The sequence below is a fragment of the Elgaria multicarinata genome, chromosome 3, assembly GCF_023053635.1.
Source record: "Elgaria multicarinata webbii isolate HBS135686 ecotype San Diego chromosome 3, rElgMul1.1.pri, whole genome shotgun sequence".
Taxonomy (NCBI): Eukaryota; Metazoa; Chordata; class Lepidosauria; order Squamata; family Anguidae; genus Elgaria; species Elgaria multicarinata.
In genome coordinates, this window is record NC_086173.1 from 17,650,578 (window position 1) to 17,668,180 (window position 17,603).

General features: G+C 48.1%; 2 protein-coding genes across 3 annotated transcripts in view; one reads left to right on the forward strand and one right to left on the reverse strand.

Annotated features, from left to right (window-relative positions):
• Positions 1 to 6,764: 6,764 nt before the first annotated feature.
• On the forward strand, positions 6,765 to 16,056 carry APEX2 (apurinic/apyrimidinic endodeoxyribonuclease 2). The gene is made up of 6 exons (XM_063119454.1): positions 6,765 to 6,898; positions 9,595 to 9,678; positions 9,984 to 10,164; positions 11,197 to 11,343; positions 14,366 to 14,435; positions 14,546 to 16,056. Exons 1-6 carry the CDS (start codon positions 6,778 to 6,780, stop codon positions 15,533 to 15,535), a joined length of 1,593 nt encoding a protein of 530 aa, XP_062975524.1. The 5' UTR covers positions 6,765 to 6,777; the 3' UTR covers positions 15,536 to 16,056.
• A 1,094-nt stretch (positions 16,057 to 17,150) lies between these two features.
• Positions 17,151 to 17,603, reverse strand: part of ALAS2 (5'-aminolevulinate synthase 2) — a 30,397-nt gene continuing 29,944 nt past the window's right edge. For both annotated transcript variants that reach the window (XM_063119453.1, XM_063119452.1), the window contains exon 11: positions 17,151 to 17,446. In XM_063119453.1, coding sequence (XP_062975523.1) covers positions 17,283 to 17,446 — 164 coding nt within the window. In that variant the 3' untranslated portion in view covers positions 17,151 to 17,282. The remainder of the gene's footprint in view (positions 17,447 to 17,603) is intronic.

The following is a 17,603-nucleotide window of genomic DNA, read 5'->3' on the forward strand; positions in this document are numbered from 1 at the left end:
TTTTTCCAGCAATGCTACCCATATCCAATTTATCCCAGCCTCACTCTTGTGGTTGCTTTTAAACAAATGCTGGGAGGCTCGACCATAGATTTTTCATGGGCCATGAAATTTGGGCCTTTGTTAGGTCTCTTATGGCTCGGAGGCTGGGAGATAAGGGGGTGAAACCTGGCAGATGGAGATGAAGCCTGGTGGGATGGAGAAGCCTAGTGGTACCTGACGCAGAACCTCAGGTCCGCAGGCCAAAGCTTCGGCTATTGGGCGGTATAAAAATGTAATAAATAAATAAATCTGGTCCTCCTGGGTTTTCTAGATGGCCATCCCCCTGCCCCTTTTTTCCTGACTGCCAATCATTTTGCACAGTTCCACCCACCACCCACTTCTAAATGTTTGAAGCACCTCTCCTAAGGTTTACTTACTAGCAGTAAGACTGTAAGCTAAAACATGCTGATATTTTTGGTATTTTGACCCTGTCCCTTTTCCCTTTGACCCCATCCTCCACTGAATGCAGCCCCGCCCCCCACAAAAACCCCTGGGAATCCTAAAATGGTGGAGTTTGTAGCCCAATCTCAAGCCATACAGAAAACGATCTGTCCCATTGCTTTTGTTCCATCCTCACCCTGAGAGAGAATTTACTCTTCCTTGTGAAGCTTGAAGGAGGAGGCTTAAACACTGAAACTTGAGGGCAGATGCAGAGGCCTGCCAAAACAATGCCTATGAACATGTACAGAGTGTATTTTCACTTTCTAGTCCTGTGTCTGAGAGATGGCTTTTAGGCAATCTCTACCCATAACTATTGGGTTTAGTGGCTGGTCTCGGGGGGCTGTGGATTAATGATCCAGCCAGCCATTGTTATAAAGGTGTGCAGATTTTCCAATTACAAAGAAAGAAAGAAAATCAGTGAAGTAGCCCTGTTAGTTTCTGCTGCAGCCAAAACGACTGTGCAATCCTATGGGCCGTAACGGCAGCTTCCCAATGAGGTAAGTCAACCAAACTCACCAGATGGACATGACAAGGTGGGACAAATATAGAAAGCTCCAAACGTTGCCCCGAAACCACGTTCAGATACCCGTTCCGGGGGGAAACGCGTATTGCGCAAAACGGGCCGTAACGGTAGCTTCCCAATGAGGAAAGTCAACCAAACTCACCGGATGCACATAACTAGGTGGGACAAATATAGAAAGCTCCAAAAGTTGCCCCGAAACCACGTTCAGATACCCGTTCCGGGCAAAATAACGGCAGCTTTCCAATAAGGTAAGTCAACCAAACTCACCAGATGCGCATTACTAGGTGGGACAGATGTAAAAAGCTCCAAAAGTTGCCCCGAAACCACGTTCAGATACCCGTTCCGGGCAAAAGTCTGTATTGCCCAAAACAAGCCGTAACGGCAGCTTCCCAATGAGGTAAGTCAACCAAACTCACCAGAAGCACGTTACTAGATGGGACAGATATAATAACCTCTGAAATTTCCATGAAAGTCAGGTTCTGTTACCCATTCCGGGCCATAGTTCATATTCCCAAAATTAGCTGGAAAAGAAAATTATGGGTGAGGAAAATGAGGCACTATCTATTGTCGGGAAATTGCCTCGAAAGGCAACTTCTATGTGTGTGAATGCAATCAAATAAACTACTTTCATTGTACTAACTGGAACATTTAATAAACTTTCTCAGAATCCAGAGTGAAGTTCTGCAAAGATGGTTTCCTACAGAAGCCCATAGTTGTCATGTGGTTTGGTAATGTGCTTAAAATATCAGTCTATGATGGCATTGTTGGGGTTGGGCTGTCTCATTCCATCATGAAGCTTACAATGACCTGTGGCTATTCACATCTTTCAACCTAACTTATTCCACAGGGTTATTACAAAATTGGGAAAGGCCATTGTAGTTCACCATGCGTTTCTGGGTGGCGGGTGGGATATAAATGTTCTGTCAAAAAAGCCCAGGTCTTTTGAGGATTGCCATGGGAGTACTGGAGGCTGCATTCCAGGAAGTCCAAAAACGCAGCCCCCAACCCCTTCCAAGGCTGATGGAGGCCTTCCCCCTCAGCCCTTTCCCCCAAGAAATTGGGTGCCAGTCCCGGTTGCCCTGGAGATCTCCGTTTTTCCAGAGGTCTCCCGGGTTTTCCGGGTCATCTGGTCACCCTTATCACACCAGGAGACAAAGCGTTAATGCCCACATTCCACAATCTTGACAGGTACCCCTCCCCTCCCCAAACATGGAATTTATTTTTAAAAGCCAATCACACAATTTTAAATTGTATGTTAGGTGTCTTGAATAGGTTAGCCCCATGTGAATAAGAGGGAGCTAGGTTGACCATTTGTTTGATTCAGTATAACCCATTGTCATTGGCTGTGATGTTCTGAAGCTTTATTAACATATATGCTTCTTTAGTCATATTCTTTATGAAAACATGAATACAAGAAAAATAACCACAAACAGTAAGAACAAAAACAATGTACATAATATCTATATACTCTCTCTCTCTCTCTCTCTCTCTCTGTGTGTGTGTGTGTGTGTGTGTGTGTGTGTAAATGTAAATGCTAACATACAGCACCTGTTAACATAAATTTTTGCCTACAGTGTAGATTATTCATTTCTCACAGCACTTTAGACATTTGAATATACCACGAGAAGCTTGATTTATCTCAAGGCAAGAATGATGGTGCCAGTCCTGACATGCTCCCTCGCACAGAACCATGGTGTCCTCCTTTGGTTTCTTGCACTGATCACCCATTAAGCACAAAGACCAAGATGAAGTGTAATACTGTTGTATTGCTGAAGACAAGAACTGGATTGTAGAAAATGTTCCTTTCAGTGGTTTTCTAGAAACAGGACTATTGAATTGCTTAATTTCTCTCTGATTTATTTGCTTCTTTATTCTCTGCTGCTGTCTCTGCATTAAACTTGGCCGTGGAAGAAGTGATTTGTGCTTGAGAAGTTCATTTGCAATCCACTGCCGTACAGGCACCATGTCTGCTGGGAAAGGGACAGGTGAGCCACTGCATAGCACATGTGCAAAGAGACATACAAAAAGTTTGGTTGACTTACCTCATTGGGAAGCTGCCGTTACGGCCCGTTTTGCACAATACGCGTTTTTGCCTGGAACAGGTATCTGAATGTGGTTTGGGGCAACTTTTGGAGCTTTCTATATTTGTCCCACCTTGTCATGTGCATCTGGTGAGTTTGGTTGACTTACCTCATTAGGAAGCTGCCGTTATGGCCCGTTTTGCGCAATACGCGTTTCCCCCCGGAACGGGTATCTGAACGTGGTTTCGGGGCAACTTTTGGAGCTTTCTATATTTGTCCCACCTTGTCATGTGCATCTGGTGAGTTTGGTTGACTTACCTCATTGGGAAGCTGCAGTTACGGCCCGTTTTGCGCAATACGCGTTTCCCCCCGGAACGGGTATCTGAACGTGGTTTCGGGGCAACTTTTGGAGCTTTCTATATTTGTCCTACCTTGTCATGTGCATCTGGTGAGTTTGGTTCACTTACCTCACTGGGAAGCTGCCGTTACGGCCCGTTTTGCCCGATACGCGTTTTCCCCCGGAACGGGTATCTGAACGTGGTTTCGGGGCAACTTTTGGAGCTTTCTATATTTGTCCCACTTTGTCATGTGCATCTGGTGAGTTTGGTTCACTTACCTCATTGGGAAGCTGCCGTTATGGCCCATTTTGCACAATACACGTTTTTGCCCGGAACGGGTATCTGAACGTGGTTTCGGGGCAACGTTTGGAGCTTTCTATATTTGTCCCACCTAGTTATGTGCATCTGGTGAGTTTGGTTCACTTACCTCATTGGGAAGCTGCCGTTACGGCCCGTTTTGCGCAATACGCGTTTCCCCCCGGAACGGGTATCTGAACGTGGTTTCGGGGCAACGTTTGGAGCTTTCTATATTTGTCCCACCTTGTCATGTCCATCTGGTGAGTTTGGTTGACTTACCTCATTGGGAAGCTGCCGTTACGGCCCGTTTTGCACAATACGCGTTTCCCCCCGTAACGGGTATCTGAACGTGGTTTTGGGGCAACGTTTGGAGCTTTCTATATTTGTCCCACCTTGTCATGTGCATCTGGTGAGTTTGGTTCACTTACCTCACTGGGAAGCTGCCGTTACGGCCCGTTTTGCCCGATACGCGTTTTCCCACGGAACGGGTATCTGAACGTGGTTTCAGGGCAACTTTTGGAGCTTTCTATATTTATCCCACCTTGTCATGTGCATCTGGTGAGTTTGGTTCACTTATATCATTGGGAAGCTGCCGTTACGGCCGGTTTTGCGCAGTACACGTTTTTGCCCGGAACGGGTATCTGAACGTGGTTTCGGGGCAACTTTTGGAGCTTTCTATATTTGCCCCACCTAGTTATGTGCATCTGGTGAGTTTGGTTGACTTTCCTCATTGGGAAGCTGCCGTTACGGCCCGTTTTGCGCAATACGCGTTTTTGCCCGGAACGGGTATCTGAACTTGGTTTCGGGGCAACTTTTGGAGCTTTCTATATTTGCCCCACCTAGTTATGTGCATCTGGTGAGTTTGATTGACTTTCCTCATTGGGAAGCTGCCGTTACGGCCCGTTTTGCGCAATACGCGTTTTTGCCCGGAACGGGTATCTGAACTTGGTTTCGGGGCAACTTTTGGAGCTTTCTATATTTGTCTCACTTTGTCATGTGCATCTGGTGAGTTTGGTTCACTTACCTCATTGGGAAGCTGCCGTTATGGCCCATTTTGCACAATACACGTTTTTGCCCGGAACGGGTATCTGAATGTGGTTTCGGGGCAACTTTTGGAGCTTTCTATATTTGCCCCACCTAGTTATGTGCATCTGGTGAGTTTGGTTCACTTACCTCACTGGGAAGCTGCCGTTACGGCCCGTTTTGCCCGATACGCGTTTTCCCCCGGAACGGGTATCTGAACGTGGTTTGGGGGCAACTTTTGGAGCTTTCTATATTTGTCCCACCTTGTCATGTGCGTCTGGTGAGTTTGGTTTACTTACCTCACTGGGAAGCTGCCGTTACGGCCCATTTTGCGCAATACGCGTTTTTGCCCGGAACGGGTATCTGAACGTGGTTTCGGGGCAACTTTTGGAGCTTTCTATATTTTTCCCACCTTGTCATGTGCATCTGGTGAGTTTGGTTCACTTACCTCATTGGGAAGCTGCCGTTACGGCCCGTTTTGCGCAATACACGTTTTTGCCCGGAACGGGTATCTGAACGTGGTTTCGGGGCAACTTTTGTGGCTTATTGCATCCCTGCCATTTAGTTATGCATGACTGGTGAGTTTGGTTGATATCGCTCGTTCCCTAGTGGCCGTTCCGGCCATTCCATTCTGTTCCGGACGTCGTTTTGGGGTTAATAGTGATATAATATTGGTATGGTTTTAGTCCTAAAATATTGTTCTCAAGTGTTGCTAACACATGCCACTGTTTTTGGTATGATTTTTTAATATAATGGGGCTGTTCCGGTCTGTTCCGTTCCATTCCGGCTTTTACACCGTCCTGATATTTAGATAGAAAAAGGTCCTACAACCCCCAGCATGCACCAGTCAAAACATGCATAGGATTGCGCCTCAAGAGTCTTGAAGCACATTAAAGACTAGTAACACACAAGGTTTTCATTCACTTCAACGGATGCAAGAAAAGCAAAAGTCATAAAGCTAGCAAAATCCTCAAGTCATCTGAGCACAATTTGGTTCCTTCTCGTTGCAAATGCCGTAGTCATTTCTGATCAATATAATACTCGGTTCATATCTCGTTTAGTACAAAAATATCAGAAACTAATCTAGCTCACACGCATGCTGCTTTATTTACGAAAATTGGCTGGACCTAATATTTGTCTGACTGTTCTTTAAAAAAAAACCTTGGAAAATCTTGAGTTTAGGAAAACACAGGCAGGAAGGAGAAGGGGCTCTCGGTTCTCCAGGCCCCGCCCCTAGTTCTAGTACTCATTGCTAGCCAAAGGGCTGGAGTCTTTATGGTTCCCTAGTGCAACTTTCGGCTCGTGATTGCGTTTGGTACAAACCTCTGACTTCTATACAAAACTAAATTAAGCTTATTCGCCAAATGCCAATCTGGAATTTCCTTGCTATTTTTTCCTCCTCCCCAAAAGCCCAATTCCCCTCCCCCTTTTTTTTCCTTTTAACACCCTACCTGCCAGAGTAGTCTATTCCAACAGCCACGTAGGGAGTAAAACAATTATTTTGAGTTTTTTTTTTATTTCAAAGTACTGTAATAAAAGAGGGTCTATAATCCAAACTGGTGTTAACTTATTCCAGCTTTTACTTTATTTCTTACGTATTGCCTAGGGTGACCATATGAAAAGGTGGACAGGGCTCCTGCATCTTGCATTGAAAAGGGAATTTCAGCAGGTGTTATTTGTATATATGGAGAACCTGGTGAAATTCCCTCTATATCACAACAGTTAAAGCTGCAGGAGCTGTATTAGAGTGACCTGATGTAAAAGAGGGCAGGGCACCTGTGGCTTTAACTATTGTGATGAAGAGGGAATTTCACCAGGTTCTCTATATATACAAATGACACCTGCACAAATTCCCTTTTCAATAGAACTGTTAAAGATACAGGAGCCCTGTCCTCCTTTTCATATGGCCACCCTAGTATTGCCTCCACTCTTGCCCCGCATATGGATGAGTCTAATTTGAACCGGAAATGAGAACCCTTCAGGCTTTTTTAAAAAATCTCTTTGTCGCCTATTTGGCGGCCGGAAATGACGTTAGGTTTAGAAGCCCCCTCCCCTACTTCTTCATTCTGGTTTACTCGACTCCCCTTTGGTTGGGATGAGGCTGTTGAGTTGGAACGTGAACGGGCTCCGGGCTGGGGCGGGATCTGCAGGGCTGAGGCTGCTGCTGGATTCGTTGGGAGCGGATGTCATCTGTCTGCAGGAGACCAAGATTACTCGTGAGTGGTGGAGAGGGGCATTTACACGTGCATAAATGCAGAGCTGAGGTTAACACCGAAAACAGAGCGCAAAACCAAATTAGCAGCCACTGTTTTTGTCCCAAAGGACTCGGGGGTTTATTTAGGGTTTTGCGGGAGAGCGCTGACAATATCAAGCAATCGATTTGATCTAGTATAACAAAAACCGTAGGGTGCAGGGGTTAACACCGGCCACATTTTTGCACTTTGCTTCTTCTTCCCCAACCTCTGCCTTTTGTACCATTTGATGAAGAGTTCTGCAGCACCCAAAAGCTTCCACAGTTCTGTGGAATTTTGGTTGGGCCTAATATACATATTGCCTAGTTGTGGATTGTGGTCCTCCAGATATTTTGGATTCCAACTCCCAGGATGCCCAGTGGTCAGGGATAATGGGAACTGAAGTTCAACAACATCTGGAGGTCCACACATTCCTCAGCCCTCGCCTACAAACATTTCTGATAAAAGGGATAAAAGGAGAATTCAGTTCCTTCTTGTCTTCAGACTTTTTCAGTCTTTCGGGTGGAAGTATTGGCAGGCTTCTTCAAGTTAATACAAAAGTATCATATTGGTCCAAGGCAAAACGTGGCTCTATTTTCCAACTTTATGGCACTACAGTTTTTAGCCCTTGAATATTAAACTGGTTTGACTTTGCAGAGCAGATCTGCTTTGAAGCCAGAAGGCGGCGCTTCATCAAGCACTAAAATGACAGCCGAATCTCCAGCATATTTCACCAAATTGTTATATCTTGTTTCATTTGTAAGTTAATTTTCAGGCCAGCTTTCCCCAGTCTGGTGCCATCCAGATTACCATTCCCATCATCCCCATGTTGGCTGGGGATGATGGGGCTTGTAGTTTGCCATCTCAGGAGGGTGCCAGGTTGGAGGAGGTTGCTCCAGGCCATGACAAGACAACAGGTTCTCTTCCCTCCAAAGATGGTGATATTGGCAGGCCCATCTCTTTAATGTGGGCCTGCACTGATCTGATCATATATAAAGGGGGGGGGGCAATTTAAAGAGCAAAAGGGGCAGCTGGGGAAGAGATGCTGAGCTGTCCACCTTACCTGCAGCTTATCTCTGCAGGTTCTGTTCCCTGCGGCAATATTTCTCCTAGCTGGGCTCACTTCTGGTTTTGGAAACCAGAAATGCGGCCAGGGTGTGTGTGTAGGGCAGGGCAAGGCAAGGCAAGGCATCACTTGGAGGCCAGTCTCTCTATTCCCTCTGACATGTGGAACATTCCTGCTTATACCTTTTCTATCTCTAGTTTCCACCTGTTGAAACTGTGTGTGTGAGGGGGGGCCGTCAGGACATCTGCCTCCACTTTGGGCAGTTGCTCTCACTGATTCACAAAAGTTACGCAGGAACATAGGAAGCTGCTATATACTGACTCAGACCATTTGTTCTATTTAGCCCAGTATGGTAGACGCTGACTGGCAGCAGCTCTTGAGGGTTTCAGGCAGGGTACCTGGGGAAGCCAGGGATCAAACCTGGGACCTTCTTCATGAAAAGCAGGGGCTCTGTCGCACGGACCAATGCCCCTTCTCCCAATGCCCCTTCTCCATTTCATTCCTTTTTCTCTTTGTCACCGAGATGCCCCATAAGATTAATTGGTTTCCCCTAATCAATACAGGAGTAGCAACAGGAGAATAGACTTTCCCACTTGGTAGAGTAATAAAACAAACCGACATGTGGGATTATATATTCATAAGAAAACACAAAAGGAGTTATTTATTTATTATATTTTTACCCCGCTTCTCAGCCAAAAAAGGCTCCCAGAGCAGCTTACAATCAGTCAGCAAAGAAAACCCTCAGGCTTACAATCTGAAAAGGACACGTCACACAAGGAAAAGGACTTGGAGGGAAAAGAGAGAGAGAGAGAAATTAAGTAGACTAGCAACGGGGCTGCTGGGATGGCCCTGCTCCCTCCTCTGATCTCCCGAAAGAGGGACAGACTGGACAAGGCCCTTGATGTTTCCTAAACATACTATTTCTTTAATCATCTTATACTTGATCCTAACCTGCCTAGTCCGTCTAAATCCTTTCCCCAAAACCCCACTCGCTAGATGTACACTCATTCAATCCCTAATCCCTATCTGATCTTTTAACCTTCAGTTTGCCCCGCTTTAAACCCCATAATTCTCTTACTCGCCAACCCTTTCCCACACTACCATTCTATTATCCCTAACTTACCTGGATAACTTTTTAAAATTCAAACAAATACATTAACAGGCATATGTTACAGGTGCATTGTCTGGTAGACCAAAACATCTGGAGGGCACAACTCCCATCAGTCCTAACCCGCATGGTAAATGCTGAGGAATGCTGGTAATAATCCTGGCATGTAGAGTGGCCATATTTTCCTACTCTTGCCTGCTGCCTCCGTAGCCTGGCAGCCTATGATTCCGGATTCACTCATAATGACAACCCACAGTGAAAACAACCCAGAGTTCGCAATCCAACAACAAACCATGAGTTCTCTTCCTGGGCTGTTTGTGTTAACAACCCATTGTTCTGGGTTTGCACATAACTGCAACCCAGGATTCGACAACCCATACTCAACCCATACTCTGGCTTGTCATTATGTGGGAACTTTCACAGTGCTGATCTAACAGGGATTTTTTGTTGTTGTTGTTGGCTATACCACCACTCTGATGTATTTCCAAATTTCTGCTTTGTTCTCAGGGGACCTGCTGGAGGAGCCGTTGGCTATAGTAGAGGGCTATAGCTCTTACTTCAGCTTCAGTCACACTCGCAGTGGCTACTCAGGTAATGGAGTGCTATCAATGAAAGAATTCAGGCAAGACTGATCCCATTTTTCTGGTTGCCCACTTATCAACTGAACCCTGTAGTTGTGCCTTGAGCAGTGATGTCTGCTGCAGCAAATGCTTTGGTTTCGTGAAAAGAAAAACGCCCCCCTGCTCATTGCTGCAGATCAAGCTGCCTTTCAAAGCTGCTGTACCAGACTGAAAAGTGGGCAGTTGTTCTGTATATCTCCTTTTATGCAATAGGGACCTTCCCCCCCCCACCTTCTGGAACCATGGACATTTTATTAAAAATCTCTCGTTCCCCAGGAGTTGCAACCTTCTGTAAGAACAGTGCCACCCCAGAGGCAGCTGAGGAAGGCCTCTCAGGGCTGCTCACCAAGCATGATGGCGCGGTCGGTTGCTATGGAAACACATGCGACTTCACACCTGAGGAGCTACAGGCACTGGACAGTGAGGGCCGGGCTGTGATCACTCGCCATCGTATTTCGTAAGGACAGTAATTTGGGCGGGGGGAGGGGGCACAGCAGAAAGTGTCTGTTCCTGGCATAGCGTGGAGCAGTGGTCCCCAACCTTTTTTGGATGGGTGGACACATCTCACAAAATGACTGCCATGCTGGCTGTGGCTAGTCATTCCCCAGAAGGCAAACTGATGAGACAGAAAGACGTGTAACGGTCTCAAGTGCAAGGCAGTGTGTTGTGTGCTGAGTTCCAAAACACAAATCTACTCCTTTGAACCCAAATAAAGATGGTGTTGGCGGGCAGCACTTTGCTTTGCTGCAAGCCAACCTCTTTGGGTACATTTGGTGCCCATCGCCACCATGCTGGAAGACCCCAGGCATAGAAATAAACAGCAAAATCATATCCATGTTGATTTGGAAATTAATCCCATTGTTTTCAATGGCTCTTACTCCCAGCTAAGTGTGTGCATAAGATTGTAGCTTTAAGAGTGAGCCAGAAATTCCTGACTCCAGTCTAACCTCAGCCAAACATTTATTAGATGTGCTTTGGCAAGCTGCCACCTATCTCTTGGCTCTCCCATTTGTGATCAGGTTTAATAGTACTGACCTACTTTGCAGGGCTATTGAGAGAACATCTTTCCAAATGTCTAACTTTTGCTGCTGTGTGATGCAATGAGGACTGTTGATTTCATGTCCTTCTGGACTTCCTTATGGCATCGAGCTGTCCACTTTTGGAAACCGGCTGCTTGGCTAGATGGCTTGGAGTGATCGCTCCTGCCTTTCTCTGCATGGAAAAATCCCATTCAGCAGTAGAGAAAGGCAGCCTCTTTCTACTGCTTAGAGGGGAACCCCCTGCTCTTAACTCCAATCTGTGATGGGAGAAAAGAGCAGGGTTTCCTCTCCCCCCTCCCCCCACTTAGAGTGAGACAGGGCTTGGTCCAATACCTCTGTGGGCTGGATTAGGTCCACAGACAGGAGATTCCCCATCTCTTGAATAGCAGGCGCTTGAAATTTAGTAACCAAAACCTTGTTACATATGTGTGCTTGTTCCTTCACTACAGCACTTCGGAACAGCAGGAGACCACCCTGACAGTCATCAATGTGTACTGCCCTCGTGCTGACCCTGAAAAGCCAGAACGTGGGGTCTTCAAGCTGCGATTCTGCCATCTCCTTCAAGCGCGGGCTGAGGCTCTCCTTAGAGCTGGCGGGTGTGTGTCACTTCTGCTATTGGCACGATCACATGCAGTGCAATCTTACATGATTTACTCTGACATATGTCCCACTGAGCTCAGTGGGTCTTACTCACTAGTAAGTGTGCTCTTAGCATTGCAGTAAGGGGCCAAATGGTGAAATCCCTGATTCAGGGTCTCATTTCTGCCCTGAACTAAACAGTCTCATGCCCCTGTTCTCTCAGCTCTATCCTGGTCTCCGAAGTGGGGAGAATAATGCCAATCTACTTTACAGGGTTGTTGTAAGAACGACTGGAAATGGCTGTGAAAAACATTGGGGATGCTAAGAGTGCTATGTGAACACTGCTGCTTCTTTATTGTTTGTCTTATTTGGAGTTTTATCTCCTCCCTCTCCAAGACAGCTTCCAATCCACCATCCTTCTCCCAGATCAAATATATTGAGCAAAGGCATGGTGTGTTAAGTGCAGGATGACTTTTGATCCTGCTAGGCCTCTCCTGGGACACGTGCAACTCCTTCAGCAGCAGTGTTCTGTTACAGACGGCTCAGGGTCTCAACCTGGCGGTTTTTTGATCCTCTCCTGATCTCGAAGGGTTAGGCATTTGCTGGGGCGTAGGTGATGTCAGGAAATCCTTCTGTCCTTCTTGTAGGGAAACCTTGGAGTGAAAACTACCTGTGCGGTGGCAGTGTTACATTCTGCTCCAAGTTTCATTGCTGTCTGTGGCAAAGTAAATGGCTAGGAGGAGCAGGGCCTTTTCCATTGTGGCACCCTGCCTAGGAGGTTAAAATTTGGGGGGACCTTTCAGGAATTGGTAAAACCCTCCCTAGTTTTGGAAGGCTTTTCAAGACCATGTGTTTTTTTGGTGGGGGGTTAGAACTCTTGATTATTTCATTATTAGCTATCCTCTCTCTCTCTCTCTCTCTCTCTCTCTCTCTCTCTCTCTCTCTCTCTCTCTCTCTGTGTGTGTGTGTGTGTGTGTGTGTGTGTGTGTGTGTGTGTTTAGGATTGCCTCTTATATGCTTTATCTTTGCATTTTATCCTTTTGTGTCATAACTTTCTCTTATTAGTTTGTTACCTGGCACAATAGCCCATGGGTGGTCTATAGCAGGGGTGGGCGAAAGGAAGATCCAGATCTGGTAGATCTCCAGGTGATTATAAATAGATCGGCAAGGCTCTCTGACCTCTAGCAACAACTAAAAGCCTCTCCTGTCCCTCCTTCATGAAACGAAGAAAAGTGTGTGCGTGCATGTGGCTGGGAATCAGGTGTAGGTTGTGTGAAAAGGCTGAGAGCTCAGTTTTGGTAATGAAAACAAATCTCTAGGCTGGGCATATTCAGCCTTGTCCTATCTTTAATTCTAAATGTATGTTTGCCCCACTGAGCCACTACGTAAACACTGAGCTTCAGTTGATGGATTTGGGGCATTTAGTAAAAAAAATAGACACCCCAAAATAGATCATGCAAGCCTGAAGTCATGGAATCATAGAATAGTAGAGTTGGAAGGGGCCTATAAGGCCCTCGAGTCCAGCCCCCTGCTCAAGGCAGGAATCCACCTTAAAATCTGCCCACCCCTAGACTCTGGAGCTGCCAAGATGTGGCTTTAAAAATACTGTGCCGGATGGTTGAAGCATAAGTGAAGCCAGAACTGGTTTTAGCTCACCAGAGGCCAGGGCCTGCTGGATCCAGGTTGTATGTGGGGCCGAGAGAGAGAAATAGACATGTTTAACCCCCACTCCTATGCAAAATGCCTGGTTTGTTGGTTAAAAATCTGATTCAGAACCTGAAGCAGCATCAGAAAGCCCTCCCCCACCCCCGCGGAATTCAAGAAGATTCTGTGGTCCTGATGGGGAAACTCCTCAGGCAGATTAGACCTGTGGGCTGGAGGTTCCCCATCTCTGCTGTAAGAGATGGTAAAACACCCTAGTGTTGGCAACCCTAGTGGGCTAGAAGGAAGGCTAGAAATACAGAAATAACTAGTAATAGAAATAAGAATCAAACCACACTCCTTCTTGTGCTACATTATTTTCAGTCTGAGCTGAGACAAGGCTTTGTTTTCCATCTGATCCCATCCTCTGTATATGCTGGTACACAGTGTGAATTCTCTTAGAACAGCCTTTCCTAGCCTGCTGCCCTCCAGCCATGCTGGTTGGGGACGATGGGAGTTGCAGTCCAGCACATCTGAGGGGCAACAGGTTGGGGAGGGCTGCCGTAGCCGATCAGTCTTTTCGGCCAATTGGTTGGTGTGGTTCTGCCTCTGTGGCTTTGGCATGGCATCCGCTGCTGCAGCTATTTTGGCCAAGGATCCAGTGTGTGGCTCTAACCACTGAGCATGGCACTTTGGCCCTGAGAGTGACAGTGGGAGCTGCAGGTCCTAGTCCCATCTATTGGGGAGGTGGTTGGGGGGGGGGGTAGCTAAGAAGTGGAGGGTGCCCTTGGCATGCAGAAGGTCCCAAGCATAGGGAGGAGTCTCCATTTTGCTCATCCTGCTGATGGAGCAACTTCTGCCAGCAGAACGGAGAAGTGAGTGGCCGATTCCCTCTTCCCCCCTCTACACCCTGGAGATTTGCTTAGAAGGGTTGGGGAGAGAAGATTTGGGGAGGGTGCACCTGGGAGAAGAAGAGGCGCTGGGGCAGAGCACGGATGTTTGGGGCTCAGGGAACCATCGCTAATCATTGTACTGTGCTACAGAGACCGAAGGTGTCACTCCATTTGAGCCCACGGTTCATGTTTCCTCTGGCACAGGGGTGAGGAATGTGTGGCCCTCCGGATGTTGCCAGACTGTAACTCTCATCATGCCTCACCATTGGCTCTCCAGGCTAGGGCTGATGGGAGTTGCGGTCCAACGTCTGGGAGGCTGACGTTCCCCACCCTTGCTCTAGGCCAGGCTTGCAGCGTGGATTTTCCCTCCTTAATACATCTGATGTTGCTGCAGAGATGTCAGGGGTGACTTTTGATTTGCATCGTGGGGAACAGGGATGAATGGGGGTCGCTGTGTGTTTGTTATTATCCTTGGAGTAATGCAGACGTCATCTTTTCCTTCTAGCCACGTGGTTATCCTGGGAGACATCAACACTGCACACAAGCCCATCGATCACTGTGACCCAGGAGAACTGGTGAGCCACCTACCTGCTCCCACTCAGCTTCCTGTACTCCGTATTGTATGGGGCATGGAAGAGAAAGAGGTCCAGCCCCCTTGGGCTAATGTTTCCATTGTCTCCTGCAGAAATCCTTTCAGGAGCATCCCGGGCGCCGCTGGCTGGACAGTTTCCTCTGGGAGCCGGGCAAGGATTTCCAGAACAGCAAGCTCTTTGTCGACACGTTCCGCTTTCTGCACCCTGATCGGGAAGACGCCTACACCTGCTGGTGCAACGTCACGGGGTCCCGACAGCTCAACTACGGCACCCGCATCGACTACATCCTGGCTGATGGCGCTCTGGCATCATCGGAGCTGAAGGACGCCCAGCTCCTGCCGGAAGTGTGGGGCTCTGACCACTGCCCTGTACAGGCGGTGCTGAAAAGCGTCTGCCTGGCTGCTCCCCGCTGCCCACCCCTCTGCACCCGCTTCCTGCCCGAGTTTGCTGGCACCCAGCAGAAACTCAGCCGCTTCCTGGTGAAAGTGGAGCGGACTGGCCTGCTGGAGAAGAGCCAGAAGCGAAGCGAGGCTGAGCACCGTGCTGAGTGGGGCTCCAAGAAGAGACGGACTGGCCCGCTGCAGAAGGGGCAAGGGGATTTGCGCAGCTTCTTCAAAACGGGAAACCTCAGGGCTGGAGACAGTGATGGTGCCAAGTGCCGAGCGGACATGAGTGTGGTAGAGAGGACAGTAGAGGATTCTGGGAAAGAAACTGACACTGCGGAAAGGCCAGCTAACTCAAGCGGGGTGAAGGAAGTTGCTGGCGTGAGCTGGGCGCACGTGAGGAGTTTGAGAAAGGAGCCTGTGGTAGGTCTGACTGGTGGGAAAGCTATGAATGGTGGGGAGGATGCAGTTCTCTCCAGGCCAAATCAGTCTGCTGCCTTATGGAAGTCCCTGCTGTCGGGCCCTGCTCAGCCACCTCCTTGCAAGGCCCATGGGGAGCCCTGTGTCGTTCGGACAGTGAAGAAACCAGGCCCAAATTGTGGGCGGCGGTTTTACGTCTGTGCCCGGCCTCTGGGGAAGGCCTCCGATCCAAGATCCCGCTGCGACTTTTTCCTGTGGGCCAGTCGGGGGAATCCGTGAATTAGGAGGTGAACTAAAATGAGGGGAAGTCAAGTCTTCCATGACTCCCAAACTAGAAAGACATGCTCGACTTTGGTTGGTTTGGATCACTGTTGGCCCACCTCCTGAGAAAGAAGGGGCCATCCTCTGTGGCCGGTCGAGGCTCAGGCTCAATGCCGGGTTCTCGGAGCGCTTTGGCCAGGAATTTCTGTGGGCTTCCCCCTTGTTGGAGTGGTCCTCTGGAAACTTTTTCACACTAGAACAGTGTGCGGCTCACCTTGGACCACTCGCAAGTTCTGCAGGCCCTGATGCCAGAGGAAAGCAGTGCTAATTAAGCGGCAAGAATTTCAACGATGAATCTGATAGATGCAGAGGCTCTCCAGCAGTTGCTCTTGCTGCAAGTTGACGTTCTCTTCTTTTCCCTACATGCTCTGGCATTTTTTATATATAAGAAAAATGAAATGCCATTGCTAGCAAATGACTTCTCCCTCTTTTGGGGTGGGGGTGGGAGAAGAGAGAAGGATCTTTTCTACTTTGTTAAAATAAAGATGTTGGGTTTTTTAAAAAAAGATTCCTTCAACATTTCCTCTGTAGGATGGGGAAAGCGGGATGTCTTGGGGCAGTATCCAAGGCTGCCCATGCACGAGTGGGACTCAGTGCTAGTGTAACCGGAAGCTAGTGGATCCGGAAGGAAATGGAAATGAGCAGAAATGCCCATTTCTGGAAAGGGGCAGGTTGGCAAGACTTGCAGAACGGAGCTTCACTGCCCTGCCCTGTCCGGAAACAAGTATTTCTGGGGTTGCTTTAGGAAGCGCTAGCTTCTTTTTGCGCTAGTGCTGAGTCCCGCTGCTGCAGCAGAAACACAGGGGGCACAGCACCTGTTCTGGATGTTCCTTATGTTCCTTGAACAGAGAATGGGTGAAATTGAGAAGAAATTGGGGTGGGGAGCCCCACTTTAACTGTGGGAATTGGCAATGTTGCATTGGTGAAGTACAAGGTGTATTGTGTGCTTCAGTTGCAATGGCTGACAGGGAGTAGGTCAGGCATGCGAAGCCGTGGCTAGGCCGCTAACCCTTTCGCAGCAAATGGTTAGTGAGTGCATTTGAACTGTGGTTATGTAGCCACCGTGATTAGGAATGGTTCCTATGACATGCTAAGTCATGGTTCGCATGGCAGGCTATCCCGTGTTTGTCTCAAAATGCTTAACCACCATGGCTTAGCGTGTCGTCTAAACCGGGTCAATGTGGGTATGCAAGAGGCTGTCCACAGGAAGAGCCCTGCCAGCCTTCGATGTTTAGGTGGTATGACAGGATTGCAGAACCTCAGGGTCTAAACCCAGCCCCTTGGGTCCCCCAAATGACCAACCCCCCTTCCCCTATCATGACCCCCTTTCCCTCAGCCATCAATTGTTTGGTGGTTTCCTGGCTTTTCTGCTGTTCTCTCTCAAATCTATTTCAAGTTTGAAATAGATCCCTTGAACGCTTCGTTACAGGTGGCAAGAGCTTTAACGGAAAACTATGGTGATATTTTTGATTCCCCCCTCTTCTGCCTTTGCCTCAGCCCCCTTTTTCCTTCACAAGCTCCTCCAAAATGAAATGTGGCCCTAGAGCTGAAAGAGATTCAGAAAGATAACCAATACAGTTGCAGAGGTTTATTGTGTTCAGAGTCCCTCCTTCCTCTCGTTTGGCAGTGTCGGCGTTAAGGATGCTGGTCGCTCTTCCTGTCAGGTTGGGGGCCTCGATGCCCCTGTGTGGGGCAGTGGCAGGCCTCAGGCGGCAAGTGTGATGTAGCGTGGCCCCATGTTGCCAAAGTAATCCCGCTCCCACTCGCTCATGAGGGAAAAATGGAGCGGGCGGCGGCAGAAGTTGCACTCTGGGGAAGGGGAGGCCTGCAGAGGCAGACCCACCTCCTGCCAGGCTGCCAGGAGCTTCTCTGGAGAGGAAGAGAAGAGAGAGAAGAGGAAGTAGTAAAAAAAAAAAGTGGCATTTTCAGCAGTTGGCTGCATTGTTAGCTTGCTTTGGGGCGCTGCTGAGTTCAATATAATCTGGATTTAGAAACAGCTTGGAACTGATGGTGATGCCCCTGAAGC

Bases quoted from the DNA above. Each gene is read 5' to 3' on its own strand.
- APEX2 (XM_063119454.1), top strand. From the start codon at position 6,778: ATGAGGCTGTTGAGTTGGAACGTGAACGGGCTCCGGGCTGGGGCGGGA. The intron at 6,899-9,594 runs GTGAGTGGTGGA...CTTTGTTCTCAG, and splicing joins GCAGGAGACCAAGATTACTC to GGGACCTGCTGGAGGAGCCG. The intron at 9,679-9,983 runs GTAATGGAGTGC...CTCGTTCCCCAG, and splicing joins CACTCGCAGTGGCTACTCAG to GAGTTGCAACCTTCTGTAAG.